We start from the raw sequence: 25,276 nt of genomic DNA on the forward strand, positions 1-25,276 counted from the left end.
ATTTCTTATTGGTCTATTAACTAATTTACCGCAAGACCCAAACTCCATTACACCATACCATAACAGGCTGAAATTTCAGGCGGTCATTTCAAACAGGGCACTATCATAATTTTCATAGTATCACGTTTTTGACTGCACAGAGGTCGTTTCTCTCATTTGTCTTATGAGACCTTTTGAGTCTTTTGAACATCTGGTGATTATAGATCTCTCTAGCATCGACTTATTCAGTCTGACGAATCTGGCTACAATACATCCAAGGGTGATCAGATCTGCCTTGCGCACATTAGAGCAGTAGAAAGGGAGGAGGGGGTGGAACGGAGTAGAGAAATGCTGAGGGTCTAAGATGCTACAGCGGCCGAATTTCAGCCACGTGTGGGCCACCCTGTGAACCAGGAGCGAATGATGGCCAAGTGGTATACAATTCGATATTTTAAAATAAGATATTTATTTTTAAAAGGTAGCCCTGCTAGGAGGCTCAATCCTTCATAATACGACCCCTGGTGCACAAATAACTAAGCACAGCTGCGACTATTTTTATAGACTCACGCTAGACCCCATGGGAAAGATCGCCTTCCCTTGCTCAGACGTTGCGTGCATCAACTAATGGTTGCAGCACCGACTGGCAGTTACTGCTATAACATGATGGGGTTCGCTGAGAAGTAAAATACCTATGTAAGGTCTGGCAGACGTTAGCAACGCCTGGGCAGAGGAACTGATTTCCCTCCCAAATATAAAGAAATGTGAGCTTGTTGAATTTGTCAAGTTTATTGGAATTGTAAAAAAAAAAGGTAAATAAATTACAGTGACGTTTTACAAAGAGTTTTCATTGCAAATGATTATTAGTAATGTTTTTTCGTCTCGTCACTAGTTACCATAGCCACAAAGTCATTAACCACGCCCATGTCTACAATTGATCTTTATCAGATTTTAAACCTAACCACAATGCTAACATTATGTCTAACCGTAAATTAAATTAAGAGCAAAAGGCAAAAAAAAATCTCATATATATATGTATATATATATATATTTTTTTTTTAAATATAGCTGTTTTACTTTGGCTGTGGTAGCTAGTGAAAACCATTTCCGTGAGTTGAGTCGCCATTTTGACTTTGTGGGTGTGGTAACCTGTGAAAACCATTTCCGCAGGTTGAGTCGCCATTCTTTGCGTCCTTTGTACGTTTAGAAATTGTCTCCGCTAGTCAGCAAGTAGTTGTTTCGGGATTAGACAAATTTACAGACTGTCAAACAAGATCGAATCTTTTCCTACGAAAGCTGAATAATATTACGAACAAATAGCTACAATAGGATCCAGTTAAAGCTTCACGGACGGTAAGTGTGGTTACTTCAAAAATGCTTTGTCATTTTGTTTGTGCGCAATGGTCTTCCAACTAGCTAATATTGTTATAACTAACTAGCGTTAAATTAAAAAATAACGTTGACGTTGTTGAAACCACAAACTAGTTAACAAAATATCAATGTGTGTACTTATAACATGTTCCAAAAAACATAAAGATTGCATGGTAGCTAATGTTAGCTAGTTAGGCCTAATGTAACGTCATTCTTGTTCAGACAACATTATGGCGCCTAAATTAGCTAGCTAACGTTAGATACAGCCCGCATTGAACAACTGCATTAACTAGAAATGTTTAATTTCTCGATAAAGATCCACACAGAATTAATGTTTTGGCAATTGAATGTTCATGATGTTTGGCTTTGGAATTTCCATGAAAAAGCTCTAAAATCACGTTTACAGTAAAAAAAATAAATCGAAATCCGTGATTATTTCAAATGATCTAACCGAAATATAACAACTTAAACAGCACTAATCGCTCAACGCTACTGATTAACGTTATTTGGTAAAGGAAACGTGTATGGCCTCTAGACTTTAGTCCCTTCAAAATGGGGGTTGAGGTAAGGGACAGAGGATCTGAAGGCTAGCTAGGCCTAATTTAACATTACTCACTGAAGCACAGGACACAATACTCATGTCTTTCATGTCTAGGGGGTATGAAACCCAATATACTCATTAAACAGACTTAATTCACTAATCAATGTTCTTGTTGTATTCTCACAGATAATCTGAGCGGGAATACATTGGTGGTGTCCCTCATCAAAAGCTAAAAATGATCACCAGACGAAGAGGTCGTTCAGACATCACCAATGTGGAGGTGCACTCTTCAACTTGTCCTTTTGACGTTGAAGTCACTGACTTTGTTGAAATGATAGAAAATGTTAAAACGAGTCCCTCTGAAGAAATTAGGTCAGAGAATGGGGATAGTACAGTTGGATTAGAGCTGGATGATTTATTTGGAATCGACGAGTTAAACTGGACATTTGAGAAGGATGCAGTCTCCCCTCTTTTCGACATTGGGTTGACCGAAATAGGTGTGGGTGACACAACAGATCAAGATTTTTGGATTGGCACGTCCAGGACCCCATCGCCCGAAGGAGTGTCTGCTGTTCAGAAAAGGAAGGGGAGAGATGACCTGTCTGGGCACATGATCAACAAAAACGCTGTCGCTGCGCGAATTAATCGTCTGAAAAAGAAGGAATACGTGAACGGGCTGGAAAATAAAGTTGGGTCTCTGTCGTCAGAAAACCGCATACTCAAACAGGAAAACGTCCAATTGAATAAGAGGGTAGAAGAGTTGGAAGATGAGACGAGGTACCTGAGAGCTGTGTTGGCCAACGAGAGCATGTTAGCCCAGCTGTTGTCAAGGCTGAGCGGTGTGAACGGCATGAAATTATCTTCCTCGCTTTTCCAGGGGTCCAACAAGAATGACGACCACGATTATGCCTTGCCGCGGAAACGTGTGAAGGTGGAGGAAAAGGAGACTTCTGGTGGCGTCTGTCTGCACGTGGACAAGAACAACGTCTCAGTGGAGTTCTGCACTAAGTGTGCAGAGAGTGCAAGCGCATCACTCAAAATGTAGGGTCAAGTACTTTTATCTGTTTTCAGATGTTGAGACTGAACCTGATTAACTTCAGTGTAATGAACGTCAGGGGAATCTATGAACACTGTTAAAACTATTTGAGATCATTACTTAATTAAGAAATGTTGAATGATTGAGCATGTGTAAAAAATCTTACAAATGATTTAAGTACACGTTACTCGTTAAACCTTGTTGCCAGTTTTCTTCTAGGTGATGATTGTTCTACCATGCTGGATGAATGGGTTACAGAACGTCCCTGTCTGCTTGGCTCCATGGTAAGGATCTCAGATGAAGAAAAGCTGATGATTTGATAAATTCTAAGATGTTTTTCAAGTTTTATTCCTCTTAGAATACACCAAAGGCTTTTACACTAACATTAAGTTTACATTGGAACATATCTTTCCATCTTAGTTTGAATTACTTTTGTTTTAAGTTCTATGCAGTAAGCGTTTAACCTGTAAATATTAAATCAAACTGATTTCCCTCCCAAATATAAAGAAATGGGGGCTGTTGAATTTGTCAACTTTATTGGAATTGTAAAAAATAAATTGTAAATAGATTACAGTGACGTTTCACAAAGAGTTTTCATAGTATATGATTATTAGTTCACATTGGCTCTCAAACCAGAATGGGTAAAAACAAGAACATATAATGGCGTAGCATGGTTTGGTTAGAACTTGTCTTTTTGTGAAACGTCACTATTCTGCTGAAGGATGTTTTCATTTAGCGCCCCTATTTTTCTTTATTGCTAAAGTGGATTCTGCTGTTCGGGAAGCTGAAGAGGCGGGACCCGCTGCTGCCAACTTGGCCTGGTATTTTTTTAAAGGTAGTATAACAAAGGGTGTAAGTGACTACATTCAACCAGTATCCCATAACACCTTCTTTGTAAAAAAGTAGTGAATTTAGAATATATTATGGATGACAAGTGTTCCACTACCTATTACATTGACAATAGTAGAGGTCCTATTACAGTTTGTTCACAAGTTTAACCTGACTTGTTGACACATTGGTATGTAACACAGTTGTTTAAAAAAAAACGAGTCAAACTATCTTGTTATCAATGTGATCCTGATAGAAATGGACATCACCAATTTTGTATAAAGTGACAATCTTAACGAATGTTATGTAAAGTACAAAGATGATGTGGAAACTTTTTTTTCTAAATGAGAGAACAATGTTTCAGGAACATGGATATGATTGAAAATAAATCTTATTTTGATTATACACGTTTCAGTTATATTTTACCTTGAATGTGACCCAATGTATTTGACAGTAACACATCTCTTTTTCTCTTTTCAAACAGCAAGCTCTTTCTGCAGACAAAGGTCTATCAATTCCTCAACAAAATGGAAAAATGTGGTGATGGTTTGTGAGGGCTGATTTCAGTGGAGAGTTCAAAGCCTACTAGTCCGATGTACTTTTTACATAATGCTGCTGCATTTAGTTTTAAAGTGATATTTCACTCGAATCAGCTTCAGGTGTTTTCAGACTTCAAAATTGGTGTAATGAATAAGTTCATGTCCCACCCCACCACCTGTATAGATCCAGCTGTATCCCTCAATCGCAAATTAACCCCCCCCTCCAAAAAAAAAATACAGGTGCTGATTAAAATAATGCAAATTCAAATCATTTCAGATGGCACCTGTCTTTCCTTGGGGTTGAGGCATTTAGTGGTATTTACACACCTGGTAGCTTGGGCCATTGATTCGTTTAGACAGACCACTTCTGAGGTCTGAAAATATCTAACAAATGGTGTAAGGGACTGTCACTAAAGTTTATCGAGCTGGACGGCATTTCAGTGGTATTTAATGTGGAGAACCCACAACGCTTTCATTTGGATCTGAAAAGTAAATAGTTAGCTACTTCACAAATTAACTTTGTTAAAAGGTACCGTTCTTAAATAGTTTTTCAGACCTAAACACTTTTTGTTTGCTATAAAGCCAAAGGATTGGTTGGAGAAATGTAACCACCTTCAAATTCATAGATGAAGCTATTGCTGAAAGGAGTGACAATACATGAGATCGAAATGATAGTTTGCGTTTATATTTAAGATATACATAGTTTGAAACAACCTTATTTTGGGTTATCGTGGCGTCAGCTCAGGGGGCGTTAAGTTGTATTCCAAGAATCCATGGGTATAGGTAGGTGGCTAAAATTCACAGGTGGTGGCGTGCAAGGCTACTTATTTGGGCATGCACTGCAAACTAAACTGTTTTTATGAAAAATCTGGAATATTTTGCGATGTGTGCATATATGTTGGACATAGGAAACCGTAAAAGGGTTTGAGAGCCTGTTAACACACAGAACATTTTTAGACTGATGCATTTTGCTGATTACTTGAAGTGTACATGATTTTCAAGGACCCCAATCAAAACACACCGTTGAAACCATAGCCCCCAATTTGTTTTGTAATCCATTGTTTAAAGAATATCTTTGTTTATATACACTATAGCTTCAAAATATGGTTAAAACTATCACGTGGACAGTCAGTACATGCATCCTATGAATTGAGTGCTTATATTTCTCCAGCCCTGTGATCACGCAGATTTGTAGCAAACCAAGTAGTGGTGCTGTTGATTTAATTGTTGTGCCATTAGAATAAGTTTGGTATTTAAGACCTTTTACAGTTAAATTGTTTTTTTTTTGCACTGAAAGTAGACCAGGAGCCAGTTGGCTGCAATTTGGATTTCTTAAAAACACTTTGAACTCCAGCCAACTTTAGCCACTGCTAACCAAAAATCAATGGGAGTGATGGTTGCTGTCCAATTTTGAACAATTCACTGGCAAATAAATTAAAATCAATTTAATGACTTGGTTTGAAATCACGAAAGGTGATTTGGCCAAAAGTGAACACTTCACAGGTGCCTTCATCACGACCATTGATTTTTTTTGTTAGCAGTGAGTGGCTTAAAAAAAATAAAATAAAAAATCCCAATTTTATTTAGACTCCTGGCCCATAGACCACTGTCAGGGTAAGGAATCATTTACATTTTTATTAATTTAGCAGACTAATCCAGTGTGATTTATAGGAGCAATTGGGGTAAAGTGCCTTGCTCAGGGGTACGTCAGATTTTTAACCAAGTCTGCTTGTGGATTCGAACCAGCGACCTTTCGTTTACTGGCCCAACGCTCCAAACTGCTAGGCTTCCTGCCGCCGAATGATGAATGTGTGTGGTAGACTGGTAGTTATGCACTAGTCGTCTATGACCTGTACTATAATTGAAGGCTCTTTTGCACTAAAAATGTTACTGTATTCTACACTGGTCAAATGGTTTCCTCAACCAATATTTTAGATTGTCTGGTTGGCCTGCGAGGTGATGGCAATAGCCAATATAAATAGATTTTCATATCGCTATACACTATACAAATGTTACTACTGAAGTACCTTCCCTAACTGGCTTGATATAACTCAATTTGATTCCATTTTTTACTGTACAATCCAAATTGAACCATCTTTGCGTTGTTTATCAGTTGCACTACCTTAGTATTTGGCACTCTCAGACCTTTGTTTTCATGTCAGGTCACTCAACATTTTCCTTATGCACATAGGGTATGTTGTATGCTTTTTTTGGGGGGCCTTTGTGTTAAAGGGTTTGTTTAGGATTTGACACCTTTATCAACTTCCCCATCATCAGATGAACTCGTGGATACCATTGTCTGCATGTAGTTTGAAGGAAGTTGATCAGTAACGGCAGCGCAATTGCTAACTAGCGTTACCCATAGACTTCAAGTCAATGCACTATCTGCTAGCATGCCCTAATGCTAGTTTGTATTGGTTCGTGAAACTACCTAAACTTCCTTCATATTGCACACAGACGTAAAAATTCTATCCATGAGCTCATCTGACTAGGGAAGTAGAAAAAGGGCTTCATTGCCAAAATCCTGAAGTTGACACGTCCCATGAGCCGGGTTGTGACAGTGTCCATTTAAAATAATTTAGGACCCTCAGTTTATGGGCATTTAACACACAGCTTTGAGGTAGGCCTGGATTTAAACAGAACCATTGTATCGCGATCCTGATTCTGAGGTATAATTTCTTACCACTAAAATTGCCAATGGATCATGCATTAAGTAAAAATATGCCAAGTAAAAACATTTTCAAAATCCAGAACAGTTATACAAACTGATAATCTCACCTAATGCATATTTTAATTAACATTTAGCATTACGGTATAACATGTATATTGAACTGGGCATGTTATTTAATGGCTGTTAGCTGGGATTCCACTTCAAACACCGCAGACGCATTTTACAAGTTAATTGCAGTGCAATGTTCTGCGCAATCTGTTTTGAATTCTGTCCTCTATACTAATTTCAGTGAAGAGAGAATGCCCCATTCTCCCGAGGTTAAACTACAGTTGTCCATATGGTTATGAAACTACAGTGAGAACACTGAGTAATTTGGTAATCCCATAAAGCACACTTGATGTGGGCCACGTTCAGTAGGCAAACCTATTTGAATGCTAGAATTGCCATGAATAGAGCAGATGTGAATCCATGTCAGGCTTGTTCGTTCTACATATATCTACGAGTGTTCCACTACATCAAGTATTCCCAAATGGGTACGTGCAATGTTGTCCGGAGTACGCCACGAAAAATGTGATTCCCTTTTTTTGTTCACATTTTCAAACATTTATTTTCCAACGGGGCTATACATCTGGATGAGTATTTTTAATCCCCTCGCCTGAGTAGCCTCGTTTCACTGCCAAAAATTAAACCATCTAGTGTTCAGTGAAATAACAACGCAATGTCAAATACAGGTAGCCTAGTCAAATAATTCACATCCAATCACATGAACCGTTACTGTCTCACGGGAAACCTAGAAAAGAAACGTGCCAATTTGAAAAATAAGCCGCGGGAGTTTGAGCTAGAATTAAGATGAATTTTGAGTGGTAAGGCATGTATAACCACAACGGATACCATTAATAAGGGTCTAGAAGCGTCTTATATGGTGAGCTACCGAGTGGCTAGGACAGGCAAGACCATACTTTTGTGGAGGACTTAATTATTCCTGCTGCTGTGGATATGGCTGGGACGGTGCTGGGGGTAAAGGCCCCAAAAAACTATACAGACAATGTCTTCATCAGCACTTTCACGACGCATCAGTGTCATGGCAGGAGATGTTTTGAAACAATTACTGCTTCGCATTCAAGCCAGTGAATTATATGCGTTACAGCTGGATGAGTCAACTGCTCCTGGTATGTGTCCGTTACATTTGAGGGGTCAATTAAATTAAGAAAGACTTCCTCTTCTGTAGATCACTGGAAACCAAGACAACATGAGAGGATATTTTTAAAGTACTGGACAGCTTTGTGACATCAAATGGACTTTGGTTGTCAAGATGTGTTGGTATCTACTGATGTCGCATAAGCCATGACAGGGAGACAGTGGAGTGGTTGCTCCCGACGCCACTTGGGTACACTGCAGCATCCACTGAGGCTCTTGCTGCCAAGGGAATTGCCCGATGGCTTGAAAGACATTTGACACTACAGTGAAAATGGTTAACTTTGTTAAAGCAAGGACCCTGAACTCGTGTATTTTCTGCATTATGCAATGATATGAGCAGTGACCATGTAACGCTTTTACAACATACAGAAGTGCGCTGGTTATCAAGGGGCAAAGTATGGACGTGTTTTTAAAAAATTGAGAGACAAGCTTAAAGTTTTTACTGACCATTTTCACTTATCTGACCGCTTGCATGACGACTGGCCTATCTGGGTGATGTTTTTTCTCACCTGAATGACCTGAATCTAGGATTTCAGGGACTGCAACTATATTCAATGTGTGGGACAAAACTGAGGCTATGATTAAGAAGTTGGAGCTCTTTGTCTGCATTAACAAGGACAACACACAGGTCTTTCCATTTTTTTGTGTGCAAATTATCTCAAGCTTATGGACAATGTCAAATGTGATATAGCGAATCACCTGAGTTTGGTGCACAATTATGCAGGTACTTTCCTGAAACGGATGACAAACAACTGGATTCGTTATCCCTTTCATGCCCTGCCTCCAGTCCACTTACCGATATCTGAACAAGAGAGCCTCTTCGAAATTGCAGCATGCGATTCTGTGAAATTTAATTTAATCAGAAGCCACTGCCAGATTTCTGGATAGGGCTGCGCTGAGTGTAGCCTGCCTTTGAAAATCGCGCTGTTAAGACACTGATGCCCTTTGCAACCCACATACCTATGTGGGAGTGAATTCTCGGCCCTCACTTTTATGAAAACTAAATACAGGCACAGATTGTGGAAAATGATTTAAGACTCTCCAATAGAACCCAACATTGCAGAGTTATGTGAATCCTTTCAAGTACACCCTTCTCATTAACCTGTGGTGAGTTATTCAAAATTTAATGAACAAATTTGGTTTAATATATAAGGTGGTTAAGAGCAAAATTACTGATTTGTTATTTGTGCCCTGGTCCTGTAAGAGCTCTTTGACACGTCCCATGAGCCGGGTTGTGACAAAGTCACATTTATTAAACATAAAAAGTGTATCATGTAGTGTGTGTGGCAGTCTTACAACGATGGCAAAAAACAACATTTGAGAGTACGCTGACCCTGGTGCTAGAGGTGGTACGCAGCTGGAAATTGAATGGTTGAAGGGGTACAGGACTATAAAAAGTTTAGGAACCACCGCACTACATAGTGCCACAATGAATGCAGCCACCAACTAAAATGTAAACAATGGAGCAAATATAGTATTTGTCAACCAGGGGATACTTGGGAAGAATTGTAAGAACATAGGCCTACTGGTAAAAAGCACGTGAGGGGGTACTCTGGGCAGAGCAAAGTGTAATTCTGGATTCAAATTATATTTATAGTGATCAAAGAATGTTGACTTAAGGGGAGGATTTATTTTGAATGTGTAACTTGACAGCATAATGATGGGAGGAGTTGGTTTGTTGAGGTAAGACAGTTATGCATCTCATTAATATACTAGCCACTTCAAAATCAAGGTGGATTCACAGGCTTTTCAGACAGGCAGACCATTCTGATGTTATTTAATTGGTCAAAAGTCCAATTAGTGAAAAACTATTGGAATTGTGCTGCCTGTAAACGGCCTTGGACAAGGTCTGCTGGAAATGGTATACCCCCTCCCCCCAAAAAATTGTACAACTGGCATTTCGCAATTCATGGACTTTAATAAAAATAGAACTTTGCACATTTTAGGTTTGTTTAAAACTGTTTTAATCCTCAAGTTCCTTGTCACCTGAGGTGGACAACTGAATCAACTTCAATTAGCTGTCAAAATGTCTGGAGCCTAGGTAGGTGCCAAAGAGAACCTGTAGCACAATCACAGCACCCATGTTCCTCAGGATGGGTTGGATAATGTTCATCCAAAAACACGTTTCTGTTATGTTTGTTCCTTGTATAATGACAAACCGGGTGTAGGTTTAAGTACTTTTTAATGAATGTATACTTCAGCTAGAAAACTCCTTGTTTCGCCATGCAAGGCAATCTTCAACCGCCTGCATAGCCTCCTGGGTAACGTACTCTAAATGTTAACACATAACACAGTTTCCCTTTCCTGGCATTGGTGCAGGGTTGTACCTGTTAGATAATTATAACGGCATAATTATGCAAATCCAGTCAGCCACGGTATTAAAAGTCCAGCCTACTTCCCGGATCATGTCCCACACTGGATGGACTTCAAGAATATTTTGTCAAATTCATAAAAATGCTGTGATTTAATATAGGTGCAATTATGTTCGTAGATTACCCAATGCCTTCTATGAAGGTTTTCGATTATTTAAACGAAAACCTAAATGAAAGACATCCGGGTATATGTCAATAAATTCACAAATTTGTACACTTTAAAATGACCACGGTACGAATTTTATGTTGAAGGAAATTCAAAAAGTGTTGTACATGATCCCGGAAGTAGGCGGGACTTTCATACGGTATTGATGAAACCTTTGTTGGCTAGATACTCCGCGAATAACCCATAGTTACAGATAGATCTAGGATGTTTCCCCTCCCCAATCCAAACATTGTGGGTAGCCTGCAAGTGGCATATTGAGTAGTTTTCATTTTACTGTCCAAACGCATTGCATGCTGCTGGCAAACGATTCATACCTCCTGGACCGGTTTGTACCGAAAACATTCTCCATTCGGGCTGCATAGGCTTTGATTTCTTCAACTTCATTAAATGGGGGGGATATGTATACTTTCCTTATGAAAGTGGCTAAATGCTGATCCCGACTGTTGTGTATAGCGTTCAACCAATCGGTTGAAACTATCAGACCAGGGGTTGCGTTTATTTTATGTTTGTAGCATTGCATTAGCGGAAATGAATACTTCTCAGGGCAGGCTTAGATATATTTGAGTCGCGTTGATGAAACCTTTTAGCTAACCCTTTTCCTAACAACCTAATTATCCTAATCTGCTATCTGAAAAGTCACTTCTGCGAGTCAAAACCGGCTGACCCGCCCTGAGAACAGTCACGGTGTGTTCAGTTTGCTATTTGCAGAATGGTTTGTACTGAACGACACGTTTCCCCAAAACGTTCTTGTACATTTTTGAACAGACTAATGTACATTTGCTCCCGTTTGGTGGGTATAACAATGAGTGACAGCATTCCCACAACCCAACGCCGCACATGTTTTAAACTCCTCATTCAGTACAGCAGCGTTCAATTGAACATTCCAGAATGTAAAAATATTGGTTTCCACTAATGCAACGCAGCGTTAAATTATGAGTGAAAAACAGACTGCAGCAACCTGATTGGCTGAACGCAGTACACCACATCCGGGATTAGTATTTAGCCACTTGCACGGTGGTGGAAAATGGTTTTGCGTAAGTGCCCATATTTTCCTAATTGTTTTCGCCATTAAATTAAGTTAATGGTGCAATCAGCAGTCGCTACATCCATTTTTGTGCCCATTGATTTTTAAAGAAAAACTTACTCATGAGCTTAGTTTAACTGTCGTACACCATCAGAACTCAAAATGTAAGCTTGTTTTACTCCGTTTGTAAACAAACACTATATAGCCTCAAACATGGTTAAAACTATACATTTTGATATCATGGATGGTCAATCCTTGCATCTCTAGCTCTGTCTTAGAATTTGAGTGATTTAACTTTCCTCGTGCCCCTTCCCTCAGCTTTTTACTGAACCAGGGGTGGGGAGGCCACTTAATTGTTTCTACTGCTGATTGCCGCTGTAAGGAGGATCGAAGCCAGGAGGAAATCGAAGCCTAGGCAGCCTGAATGAAGTAAGGTACTAACCGGTCCACAAGATACAAATGTATTGCCGGCTGCATACAATGCATTTGGACAGTAAAATGCAAACTATCGCCATCTGCCGGCCTTGGCCTAAGTCAAGAGCAACATCACTCTACTACTGGAAAGACAGTTGTACATACCTGGTTGCAAGGCCTGCATTCACAGGCAAAGCCAACAGTATAGGATATATGCCAGCACCAACTGCACTGACACGTGCACCTCTTATCAGGACACAGGTTGGGCAATTAAGGTCACATAAATTAGTTTAAGATGTTTCAAATTCAATTCAGAAACCATAAAAATATTGTAGGAAATAATTGCAACAAACACACACCCACCAGACAATAAATGGTTTTGATACAGCTACATCATACATGGCCACTGTTGTCAAGAACGGTAGGACAGCCATTGGGAGATTTGAAGTAAAATGCCCTTGAGTGACATTCAGTGCTCCTGTATAAGCTGTTGGCAACAGTCCTACTAATGCCCCATTACCTCCCAGATACATGGGGCCATAGGTGAAGATTTTCCTGTAGAACAACAGTTACATGTTATGATGTGGGCAACATGCAAAAGGCTATCAAGGCAATTAACCCATGTCTAGGCATAGGCGTACAAAAACGTACCTGTCAAGTTCAGGCAGCCGTTCAAATCTTTCCACTATCATTTGAACGATCACAGCTCTGGGGACTGTGCAGCCGGTGCCTTTTTGTACATTGCTGAATTCTGACACATTAAGCAAGATGACCTGCAATGTAATGTCAGTGTCCACCAACAATGCAGGGCTGAGTAGACGTGTATGCGATACGTTCGATAAGAGTGAATCAAATAGCTAATTTAAGATAGCTAACATTCAATTGAATAAAATCCCGTTTAAACAGCCTAGTTCAGTGAGCATACGCTAATAAGCACGAACACTGCAATAACACCAGTCAAATGTATTGCTGTACTCCCCGTTACCGATGTCTCAGCTCTAATGTAGAACTGTTTCAATATTTTCTTCTTTAGTATCATTATTTTGAGGAAGGGCGCAGCCATTTTAAACCATGTGCACCAGAGTTACCTCTGAACCTTTCACACCAAATTATATTGGTCAGTACTCCATTGGTCAGTACTCCCCACTCTCTGCGGGGTTGAAATAAGTGGATGATAGTGGTTTTCAGTGATACCGTCACAAATAGAACAACGAGACCGATATTTCACCGGATGTTTAAATGTGAGGCATCCGCTTGGCGTTTCCTCTCACTACCTAATATGATAGTGAGAGGAAGCTCACTGGTTGCCAGTGGGAGAAGATGGAATGAGACAGATTTAGCAAATTTTCTCATCGATTAAACATTTAAACTCAATACAGTTGCCAAAACTAGAATATGTTATGAACAGAGTGGACTAAGTTTAGTAGACTTTGTAAAGGTTTTTTTAAATCACGTTTAGAGGGAGTGCAAAGGCAAATTTAGTTATTGTACATATGCACTTCACAGAGTAGACGTTCCCTAACAGAAATATGCATATGCATGCTAGAATGCACCAATAGGGTCTCGCTAGCTCGTGCTTGCCTCTGCCCACTATGACTAATTTGTTCCCATTGGAAATGACAGACTGTGATCTATCTTGGTTTAGTTATACAAAACTTTGATACTGTATTTTCAACATGACTTCCGTTTCCCATGAAAAACGGAAGTAGGAACTGTTCAGGTGTCTTTTTACGCCTACTTGGTTAGGTTATGCAGAGTTCAAAACAACTCGGAAATCTCAGACTTCTGACTTCAGTGCGTTCAAAACAACTGGGAATTCTGAAAAAAACAAAACTCTGAACTCTTTCTAGAGCTCCGACCTGAAGATCGCTTATGTCATGATTTGACCCTATAGTTTTCCGAGTTCCCAGTTTTTTTTAACGTGGCATTAGGATAAAAGAAACACTTTAAACTCGGTCAGCTACATACTGTGTTGCGTTTAGTTCCCTTAAATATTTGCTACGTTACAGAACAATTTGTACTGAATGACTAGTTTCCCCAAAAGTTATTGAATAGACTTTGAGGTACGTTTGCTCCTGTTCAGTGGGTGTGGCTTGAAGCAATAGCGATAATTAGTAATGGAGTATTTTTGTAGGCAATAACTGCACCATGGTTTGTTGCACAAAGCCTGTGATAAAAACCAATTGCGTTTATGTAGTGTTTTTGGATAAACACCCAAAATAAGGTATGTGTTAAACACAGGCTTAGATCTTAAACATTTTGTTCTGAGATAATCTTCATCAGCTATAAACGTAACTTTTTTGAATTTTTTAAGAATATATGTTGTAAAAAAAAGCACAAAAGCTTTATAATTCCTAAAGGTTATGTTAACTGAGTGCTATTGTCTCATAAAACAAAATGTATAAACTCTTCTAAGCCTGTGTTAACCTCAGACCTTATTTTCTGCGTTTATTCCAAAACATTATTCTTTCCCCATTCATTTTTCCTATAGGGATGGCTGAACGAACCAGTGGTTACTCATTTCCGGGTTTTAGGACTACATGCTGGCAAGCTCTATGAGTGACGTATTTAAAGAGTGGCCATGCTGACAGCGTTTCCCAACTGATGATACTACACTTTTTCTGAAAGACGCTAACCAAATTCCCATATCGATCAGTTTGATACAATCCTTTTCCAAAGCGTCTTAACATTAATAAATGTGAACTCATAGCTGTCAAAGATTGTGTGACACCTTCATATTATGGTATTCCAGTAAAAGAAGAACTTGCATATTTAGGCATAACCATTACAAAGGATCAGAAGTCTAGAGGCTTACTAAATTTGAACCCTCTTATTAAAAAAAAACAGAAGAAGCTAAATCAATGGCTACAGAGGGACTTATCTTTAAAAGGTAGAGTCCTAATAACCAAGGCTGAATGTATCTCTAGACTAACATATGGTGCTCTATCTTTATATCTTGACAGTAAAATAAGCAAGGAGATAGACCAGATGCTTTTCAACTTTCTTTGGAGAAACCGTACCCATTACATTAGTACAACTGTTGAGCCAACTGGTAAATGCAGAGGGTCTTTTACTCAGTTATAAAGAATTCTTATCACTTTACAAGGTCCCTGTAACACCTAAAGATTTTGCAATTGGTTTAGATGCCATTCCCTCAGGTATTGCTATGTTATTCAGGAATGTGTCAAGACCTGACCCTCAGAGCCTACCTTCTATTGACCCTGTTGACTCATTAGTAGGAAAGATTTTTTTTCTCTTTTGGTCCATTCAACAACAGAGCGATACAAACCTTGTTTCAGCAGGATGTTGTATTATGTCATGCCTTATTGGAATGGATTTATTGATAATATCTGTTGTAAAAAAGTTTGGATGTTGCCACACACATACCTACTTGTTAACACAATTAAGGAAGTTTCCTTTAAAATGATTCATAAACATTATCCTGCCAAACACTATATGAAGAAGTTTAAGGAAAACATCAACTCAAATTACTCCTTTTGTAATGACCACCCAGAAACAGTGTTGCATCTTTTTTGGCATTGTATGCATGTAAGAAAACTGTGGAAAGACATCAGTAGGTTTATAATTGAACACATTTATGAAGATTTTACACAATTGTGGAGAGATGTACTGTTTGGATTCTTTACATACAATAGAAATAAGCTGAAACATTTTTATGTAATTCATTTCATTATTCTTTTGGCCAAATTTCATATACACAAATGTACATTTACAAACAGAAAAACACATTTTCGTACCATACAAAAAGAAATTGAACTGTATTTTAAGACGGTTAAATGCTCTACTAACAAAAAAGCTGTTAGAATTGTAAGTATATGTATGTCCCTTAAGGTCCTTGTGTAATTGTAATGTTATATTGTACCCCCTAGCTCAATTATCCAATGTTTGTAATCTATGTATGCTTGTGTTCCCTCATGTGCTTTATGTAATGATTTGTTGTTAATAAAAAATAAAAAAGCGTTCCCCAACCCACAACTTCCCCGTTTTTCAGGAGCGCCGTTTCCGTTCAATTTAACAGTCCAGAACGTACTGAACGCAGCCCAGGTTAATTTACAAAAGCGGAAGTCCCATCTTTGGCTCTCTTTCCATTTGGTCAGTACTATCAGGAACCCTTGGGACGTCCACACTCTTTCTTTAGTTTTTTTTATATTTATTTTTTACTTTTTAATTTTTTTTAAAATTAACAAATCAATACAGAAAGTATATGGGCGAACACAAGTGTATATATAAATAATACTCAAAGGACAATTGGGCTAGGGGGTAGAATATCACATTACACAAGGACACTTATAATTCTAACAGCTTTTTTATTCGTAGAGTATTTAATCGTCTTAACATATAGTTACATTTTTTTTTGTAAGGGACGCCCATACTCCAAACCCTTACCCAATAATAACTGTACCATAACTATTTAAAAGTTCAACTACATTAGGGTATCGACGTCCCAAGGATCCCAAGTACCACGGTGTACGGGCCCTTTCAGTCTCACCTGAAAACCGGCACATCTGGTTGTTGGGGACTCAGAGGCAAGTAAGCCCGAGCATGGACAAAAAACTCGACATGCCATTTGATGTAATGTTTTGTCAATCAAGGGGTAGTAACCAACCTCGCCACTGCTAAGGTAAAACCATAGAGATATATAGGACTAATCTATGCCGTTATAGTGTCTGACAGCATGGGCAGCGCCATTGAGCCAATCTCCATTGTCAAGTAGTCATTTTTCTTCTTCCCGATTGGCTGATCCCTCCTGATGACCCAGTTGGACGTGACTCCACCAGGGTCACCAGGAAGGATCAGCCAATGAAGTTGTAAGTCCCACCCAGTTGACTACATTAAAATGGTGGAAACCTTCAACAGCGCTGCCCATGCTAGTAAGGCCTATTAGCCACTAGAGGCCTCTATTATTCTCTATTGGTAAAACTGGTACTGATGCTGCTGCTTTCTACTTCGTGGTTGTAGACTTGGGAATCAAAAACGTGGTGATGTGACAGCTGCCAAGGAACAGGGAAAAAAAGAGGACGAGGAAGTTCCAGATATTTCGCAAAGAATATATGAAATGTGTAAAGTAGACGGGGTTATTGCAAAGCCATGCGTTTTACGGCACGATCAGACAGGCAGGTATTTTCCAACAGACAGTCAGGAGAGAATCTGCTCACTGGAATTAGGTTATCGTTAGCCAAACGCTCTGTCAACTTCCATTTTCACTGCCCAGGTTTTCGTTTTAAGTAGCCTAGCTGGTTAAGCTACTATGATGCATGTGTTTGCGAGTATTGGGTTAATTTCAGTTTGTGAATAGTTGAATAGACTTAATAATAATGTCATGTAGGCTAAACGAAAGAGAGATGACGGAGAATCACACAGCTACATAACCTTAGCTAACCGAGTTATTGGATGGAGCATATCAATTTTATTCGTTGTGGTATGTCTTGGAATAAATGTTGGCCAGCCAATGTTATGCATTTTGATAGCTAGTTATCCTAAGGCTAGGCTACTTAGCCGCAGACCTGGTTCGTTTAGCCAACTGGGCCATCCCAAATGCATATAAAAAAATATTAAGCTATGAGGAATTGCTGCCAGGTGTGTAGCCTAATTAAACTTGCTGTGCTGTTAAGTTACAAATAGGCTATACCCCTGCTCATGTCATCATATCCCATGACATGCTGCAACGTTTTTTGCACCAGCCAAAATAGACTTGCTTGGTTGCATATTTCACCTCACCGGGTAACGTTACGGCGCCTTTAACATTTCTTTGGACTGCCATTGGATTTGTGTTTTAAATCCCCAGCTCATCACATGGGAGCGCCATTGACTCAATGCCAGCATCAAACTGCAAGGGAAGTGATAGGAACGCGGAACATCTCGCTGGGTGCTCACGAAAAGTTCCTGTCAGTTGAGGGAATTGACCTACCATTTATGCTAGGTTATAGTTAATGTCCATGACATGATATCAGAACGTGCGCGACTGCCGTTGCACCTGTCAGCAGCAGCACACATCAATCGGAAATACTTTGTTGAAGATGAACCGAACAAGCATACACAGCCACATTGCAAACATAGTTTTTGTTTGTGGCCTGTTTTGCCCTGTGCTCGTCTATTGTTTTAGACTGTAGACCACGGATTCTGCTGGAGCAAAAGCCTAAAACCTACTGCCTCTGTGTCTAAGGCTACACGTTATAGCACAACTGACTCGCTTTGATGTGTTTTTTTTTCACCACTGCCTGACATTTTGAATAATGCACTGAAGAGAACTGGGAATACGTTATGTTATTGGCGCAAGAGTAAATCACCGATACGAATCCAGCATTCAACTATGCCTGTAAGGAAAAAAGGTGAGCAGAAACGTATACTAATTGGCACAACAGTTGTCTCGCTGCCTCTATGTAGCCACAAGTGGATCTTTATTGAGATTCTGCACTTCTAGATTTCAGCATGTAGTCTTTATGTAAGTAGGACACAATTTTCATTTGCCTTTCTCGGCTTAATATGCTCCTGTAGGTAGGCTAGTGGCAAACCAAATAAAAATGACCCATAACTTGTAATATAAGCCTAATAAAAATATGTTGTTGCATGCACCTTGGCCCTCTGGCCTATGAAACAGAACAGTCATTGATAATAGTTTATTTTGGATAAGAGTTTTGGGTAAACCTTTAATAACTTTAATGAATAAGCATTCATAAGCTACACTAGGCCTACTTAAATAGTGTAAGTAATGTTACTAGGCCTATTAGTAAAATATTTCTGAAAGCATTTCACGTAAAATAGGTTATACAGCATTTATTCACATTTGTAGGGATTTATAATGCCATATTCAGTAAAGTAAGGCATATCATAAGTGTAATTTAATATTGTGCATCATATTCAGTAAAGGACTGGTTTGTCCTTTTTTGCAGCCTATATTGGCTGATGATTGGCATGTGGTGATTGTAGTGTAAGTGCAGTCTGCTAAGCAACTCCATATAAATAGATGTCTAATGAGGCTTGTCCTTGTGGAAGACATTGGTCTGTAATTGTGCAACAAGAAAGAATTACTGTCCAAATTGTTCAACTGTGCAACTGTAGGCTACTGTACAATGAATGTCATGCAAGATTTTGCAACCTCCCAGAGTTTTCTGGAGTTGAGAGGTTAAAGTAAAAGTCTGACTAGACAGCAGTCAGCCAGATCAATTGAACAGGAAAATCCATATAAGTATTTAAAGACCATTTTACACTCTGTTCTTGAGAGTTTATTTGACACATGAGATATAGTTTAGTGTTGACTTTCGTCTTGTCACATGCTTGTCACAGCACCCCTCCTCCCCCACCCCTGAGTAAAGAGCAGCTTTGTTCCCCTGCGGTCTCCTTTGGTGACAGAGTCTGAGCTCAACGATGACCCCTCTGTCTCTGTGTGACAGTGGTGTCTCGCCCTCTGACACTCGCGCCGAGCGTACACTCGATCGATGCTCCACATTTCTGTACCGTTGCAAAACTGCCTCTCATATTAGTAGTGGAAGTGGCTGCTAATTATAAACCATGCAAGTGGCCTCATCGTCTTTTGCCCATGCAGTTGTTATTACATATCTTTTCAGAATTGCTTTGCTGCTTGAGGTTGTTCTTAGAATCCCTTTCACAGATGGGGATAACATGTGGCGGAAGCTCAAGCTACTATATATCTTATTCAAACAAAATGCCTTTGTGAATTGATCCGTACTTGTCTGGTGGTTTGTGATATTTCATCACTTGTACTATGTTTAAATTAACTTATGTGACCATCATTTGAATAGCATGCTAACTGGTCTCCATTCCGTACCCTCCTGCAGACACAGCTAGGGCCCTAGGGCTTTTGGAAGACTACTGTGCTAAACTGACGAAGCCAGAGGAACAACAGCTCAAAACTGCCATTCAGAGAGTGATGGGGGTCTTCAAAAGCAGCCTGTTCCAAGCACTGCTTGGTAAGTCAGCAGGTTATTGGAATCCATCCATTCATTGAAGAATGCATTGTTGTTTTTATTGTCATAACAAAAAACAATATCCCCTCAACTGTTTAGCCATGTTTACCCTCAACTGTTTAGCCATGTTCACCCTCAACTGTTTAGCCATGTTCACCCTCAACTGTTTAGCCATGTTCACCCTCAACTGTTTAGCCATGTTCACCGTTATATTCCATTTCATAAAGTATATGGAATTTGATACTGAATGTCTATGCTAGTGGCAAAAATGCAAGCATTTTTTTACTTAAAAGGTAGACCCCGCTAAATGACGTTGCCACAGTGAAGCAGTGTGAAGTGAACCTGTGCAGATACTGTGTGAGAGTGAAGTCTTGCATCTCGCTCATCTCAATGTCTGTGCTGTGGTAGCCAGGGCACCAAAACATCGTTGAAGTTGAGCCTTGCGCTTCAACACTCTTAGTTGTTGCGGAAATTTACCCACTATGCTGTTTACTTTGTGCACCTACAGGTAGCTGCCAAAATAATGGAAGCAATTGAGTAAATGATGGATACAGAGGATATTAAAGCAGGTGCTTCCACACCGGTGTGGTTCCTGAGTTAATTTAGCAATTAACATCCCATCATGCTTAGGATCATGTATAAAAATGCTGGGCAGGACATTATTTTGGCCATTATTTAAGCTATCATGGTTGTGCCGCCATAGGATGACAATGCCCCGATCCACAAGGCACGAGTGGTCACTGAATGGTTTGATGAGCATGAAAACGATGTAAACCATATGCCATGGCCGTCTCAGTCACCAGATATCAACCCAATTGAACACTTATGGAAGATTCTGGAGCGGCGCCTGAGACAGCGTTTTCCACCACCATTAACAAAACAGCAAATTATGGACTTTCTCGTGGAAGAATGGTGTCGCATCCCTCCAATAGAATTCCATACACTTGTAGAATCTATGCCAAGGTGCATTGAAGCTGTTCTGGCCATGGTGGCCTAACGCCCTATTAAGACACTTTATGTTGTTGTTTCCTTTATTTTGTCAGTACATCATATTGCTGAGTCTACCTTTAAAATTAATAACTATTTTATAATAACCGTTTAAAGCAGCGATCAGCAGTAGAAACAATAACAAAGCATTTGGCCTGCCCCTGTTTCAGCAAAAATCTGAGCAATGGGGATGGAGAATGTAAACACTTTCAAATTCTTTGACCAACTTTTGAGGCTAAATAGTGGTTGTCTACATTCACTTTGTTTACAAACATTGAAGTAAAACAAATGTATATTTTTGGTTCTGATGGTGTGTGACAGTTTAACTAAGTTCATGAGGCATTTATAAGTTATTATTTCAAGAGTCAATGGGTACATATTGTTAATTTCTAAGTCCAAAAATGGATGTAGCAACTGCTTATTGCCCCTTTTTAAATGGGATCTTTGCTGAATGATAGGTCACCTAAGTCAGTACTTTTTGGTATTCACAATACTTGTGTTATCCCTAGAGGTTTGTCTATTGTCACATTTGCTTAACCTGCAGTTTGCTATGCCTGAGCAGTGGGCACATTCTGCAGGTTTAGGGCTTTTATTTTGAACTCTGCTGATATTGCAGTAGGTGCTTGTGGTATTTTTCCATGTACTCTTCTTACTCTTCCTCTGTGATGTTTTTGTAATGATTCAAAATAAGCATATTGATGTGGGCTTTTTACATATTTGATCCAACTGAATTCAACTATTTCCTCACTGCATTATTGGAGATTGGTATAATGCATGATTCTTATTCATAATTTCAAAGTTCATGACATGGTCATTCCCCTAATAATGAAACCTGCAATCTGACCTCTCAGGTCAAGTTTGAAAATGTAATGCAGACAAAGAGTTGTTCAGGCTATGCATTATTGTTCTCAAAGCCGTATCCGCCGTTAGCAAGGACAAAGTCTATGTGAAATGAATGCTATAACCCTCTGTATTATTATTATTATCTGTGACACACTTATCAGACCTTCTAGTGCTTGACTCCCTGGAATCTCTATCCTCCAATTCTGATGAATGTTGTTTTGGCGTATCTGAGAATGGGCTTTCACTCTTTCTTGCACAAGCCCCCACTGGTTATCAAAAAAGAAACAATGATACAACAATGATATGGAGAGAGGAAATATCCAATTTATTAAAATGCATATTCACTTTTTTTTAAGCTTGAGGATTGGCAGACAGCAATGAATAATAAACAACCTTGTTTCATGTAGATTTGACAAAAATGACCATGTTTATTGATCCCCACAGTCATTGTACTAACATGAGCTGTAACAGTAAACACAGTTATTTTGACACCTGTTATTATGGCTTTTGGAGGAATAGAAGGGCTGAATTGGGTTGTTCAGTTTAGAGCGAGGCCACACTCCCCTGCTCCTGTTTATTTTATTTTCCCCTCATAATCGGCCCTACATTCTCTCTGCAAGCATGCTTTCCAATCCAAATTTTGTCACCAATATGTAACCTAAAGCGTATAGCCCTTGTGACATAGCTACCCGGCTCTCGCACAGCCCGACCGCGTGCATCTACAGAATTCCCAACGCGGCTCGGTGTACGCTTCCTCTATTCATTCAAATGTATTAACAGTTGTAGAAATAGTTTGAGCCGCGTTGAGGATTAGAAAAGTATGAAAGCCAACCGTCTAATATTCATATCTATAACACTGATGTGCGTACGCATACACGTTTTGGACTCTGATAGGCGCTTAAGGGGCGGCAGGGTAGCCTAGTGGTTAGTGCGTTGGACTAGTAACCGGAAGGTTGCAAGTTCAAATCCCCGAGCTGACAAGGTACAAATCTGTCGTTCTGCCCCTGAACAGGCAGTTAACCCACTGTTCCTAGGCCGTCATCGGAAATGTTCTTAACTAACTTGCCTAGTTAAATAAAGGTAAAATAAAAAATAAGAATTATCCACAGACACTGCGACTTCATTTGTAGACTCAAAAGTTTATCAGACTGCTACACAATTTATTCGTGGAAACAGTAAAAAAAGAGCACCTAAAATCACTCTAAACTGAACAATCGCTGTTATTCTGAACCAGAATTAGATGTACTTAAAAATAAAAATAAATCACATTATTGTCTCACAGCAAGAAAAACACAGCAGCTCTTGACATTCATTGTTATCATTGGAAATTTTGAGTAGATCAGTGGAAATGGAACTAGATTGTTTTTTAAAATATCCCTTTATGACAATGGCCCCTGTGGTTGTCAGATCAAGTTTGAGGTTCTGTGGGACTGTTACCACCATTGCAAAATGCATCAGTTCAAGCTAATTTCTAGCCATTGGTAATTGGTATTCACTCTACATCCAACAATTAGACTTGACAATATACTTTTTTATTTTTTAATGTTACACCTTTATTTAACTAGGCAAGTCAGTTAGGAACACATTCTTATCTTACTTTGTTGACAGATTTATGAGGAAGTCCTTGCTTTGCTGTAGGGGTTGTCACCCTGCTCCTTTCCCAGCTAGCACATAACGTTCTGAGAACCATATGTTTCGTAGAGCTTGGTGAGAGTGTGGCTGTCCTATGGTTATTTTTTATACAACGTTCTGGGAATGGTGCAGGATAGTTGCTTGGCTTTTGAACATTCTCAGCACATTTAAGGAACTTCACAAAATAATGTTATTTTCTGGGTATTTCATGACTTTAACAGAACGTTTTCTAAACATTCAAACGTGGTTACATTTAATAAATGTTTTGATAATGTTCTAGGAACATTCTCAAACTGGTTTGCCGTTAGGAATGTTCTCAAATAGTTTAGAGAACGTCCAGAAACAACAGTCTCCTGTGGAAATGTCAATACTCTGCGTAACGTTTCCACCAGCTTTCCTCATAGTTCTGTTTAAATTCCATCTTCTCATATTGTTCAGAGAACATTAAGAACTTTCCATAAAAACCACAAGAACATTTAAGTAACATTAAGAGAATGTTATTTTAAAAACATATATTTAGTTCTCAGCATCAACAAAACAATCTCTAACCTCTCTCTTGTTAAGTGTGTTAGATTCACCCACTAATTGGCCACACCCACTAATTGGCCACACCTGATCTTAATAAATGCTTGACAAAAATTAACATAGTTGTATGAGTTAAAAAACTTGGCACGCTATCTACATCCTGGTGGCGCAGTGGACTAATTCCATGGGTAAAAAACAGAAAATCATAGATTTGGAGCACACTGACAGTGTCACAATAAAGAAATGTGTTTGCATGATTAATGCCTAAGGGGGGAGGGGTGTATTTTGATCATTATTTTGTTGCAATGTTTTCAGAAATCATGTCCAATATTTGATCCTCATGTTGATGGTCACGTTACTGCTAACTACTGTGAGCTCGTCATGCTACGCAGTTCCAAAACAATCCAAAGGGTGGCAGCCTTGACCACAAATTAATGTTCTAGTTACGTGCACTATAGCAGGATTGGGATTTTAGGCTGCAATTTTTTGGATTATGTTAGAACTGCGTAAACTCACATTAGCAGTAGGCTAATGAATGAAATCACAGATTCTAAGGTCAAGTGAGCTACATGACAACATTTCTAACTATTTAATTACACAAAAACAAATACACCCCCCCAGCCCCCCCTGTACTGTACATACCAACATACAATCCTTTCTCCAACTAAATATTACAGTGGCAAGAAAAAGTATGTGAACCCTTTGGAATTTTCTGCATAAATTGGTCATAAAATTTGATCTGATCTTCATTTAAGTCACAGCAATAGACAAACACAGTGTGCTTGAACTAATGACACACTAATGTATTTTGTCTATTTTGAAGAAAGCATTTAAACATTCACAGTGTAGGTTGGAAAAAGTATGTGTACCCCGAGACTAATCACTTCTCCAAAGCTAATTGGAGTCAGGAGTCAGCTAACCTGGAGTCCAATCAATGATATGAGATTGGAGATGTTGGTTAGAGCTGCCCTGCTCTATAAAAAACTAACAAAATTTGAGTTTGCTATTTCACAAGAGGCATTGCCTGATGTGAACCATGCCTTGAACAAAAGAGATCTTAGAAGACCTAAGATTAAGAATTGTTGACTTAAAGCTGGAAAGGGTTGTCCAGCATAAAGCTTGTCCAGCATAAAGCTGGAAAGGGTTACAAAAGTATCTCTAAAAGCCTTGATGTTTACCAGTCCATGGCAAGACAAATTGTCTATAAA

General features: G+C 39.1%; 2 protein-coding genes and 1 pseudogene across 18 annotated transcripts in view; 2 read left to right on the forward strand and 1 right to left on the reverse strand.

Moving 5' to 3' along the window:
* Positions 1-1,103: 1,103 nt before the first annotated feature.
* LOC139418049 (CREB/ATF bZIP transcription factor-like) lies at positions 1,104-4,155 on the forward strand. The gene is made up of 4 exons (XM_071167174.1): positions 1,104-1,329; positions 2,075-2,929; positions 3,133-3,208; positions 3,688-4,155. Exons 2-4 carry the CDS (start codon positions 2,124-2,126, stop codon positions 3,766-3,768), a joined length of 963 nt encoding a protein of 320 aa, XP_071023275.1. The 5' UTR covers positions 1,104-1,329; positions 2,075-2,123; the 3' UTR covers positions 3,769-4,155.
* Positions 4,156-10,122: 5,967 nt separating this feature from the next.
* On the reverse strand, positions 10,123-13,198 carry LOC139419183 (transmembrane protein 126A-like; annotated as a pseudogene).
* A 4,815-nt stretch (positions 13,199-18,013) lies between these two features.
* LOC139418051 (discs, large homolog 2 (Drosophila)) overlaps positions 18,014-25,276 on the forward strand; it is a 290,161-nt gene continuing 282,898 nt past the window's right edge. For all 17 annotated transcript variants that reach the window (XR_011635267.1, XM_071167181.1, XM_071167182.1 and 14 more), the window contains exons 1-2: positions 18,014-18,485; positions 19,953-20,084. Coding sequence is in view for 16 of the 17 variants with exons in the window: in XM_071167181.1 (XP_071023282.1) it covers positions 18,467-18,485; positions 19,953-20,084 (151 nt within the window). In the remaining variant the exon portion in view is untranslated. The remainder of the gene's footprint in view (positions 18,486-19,952; positions 20,085-25,276) is intronic.

Source organism: Oncorhynchus clarkii, chromosome 10 (genome assembly GCF_045791955.1).
Source record: "Oncorhynchus clarkii lewisi isolate Uvic-CL-2024 chromosome 10, UVic_Ocla_1.0, whole genome shotgun sequence".
In the NCBI taxonomy this organism is placed as follows: domain Eukaryota; kingdom Metazoa; phylum Chordata; class Actinopteri; order Salmoniformes; family Salmonidae; genus Oncorhynchus; species Oncorhynchus clarkii.

Bases quoted from the DNA above. Each gene is read 5' to 3' on its own strand.
- LOC139418049 (XM_071167174.1), top strand. From the start codon at position 2,124: ATGATCACCAGACGAAGAGGTCGTTCAGACATCACCAATGTGGAGGTG. The intron at 2,930-3,132 runs GTAGGGTCAAGT...CCTTGTTGCCAG, and splicing joins GCAAGCGCATCACTCAAAAT to TTTTCTTCTAGGTGATGATT. The intron at 3,209-3,687 runs GTAAGGATCTCA...TTATTGCTAAAG, and splicing joins CCTGTCTGCTTGGCTCCATG to TGGATTCTGCTGTTCGGGAA.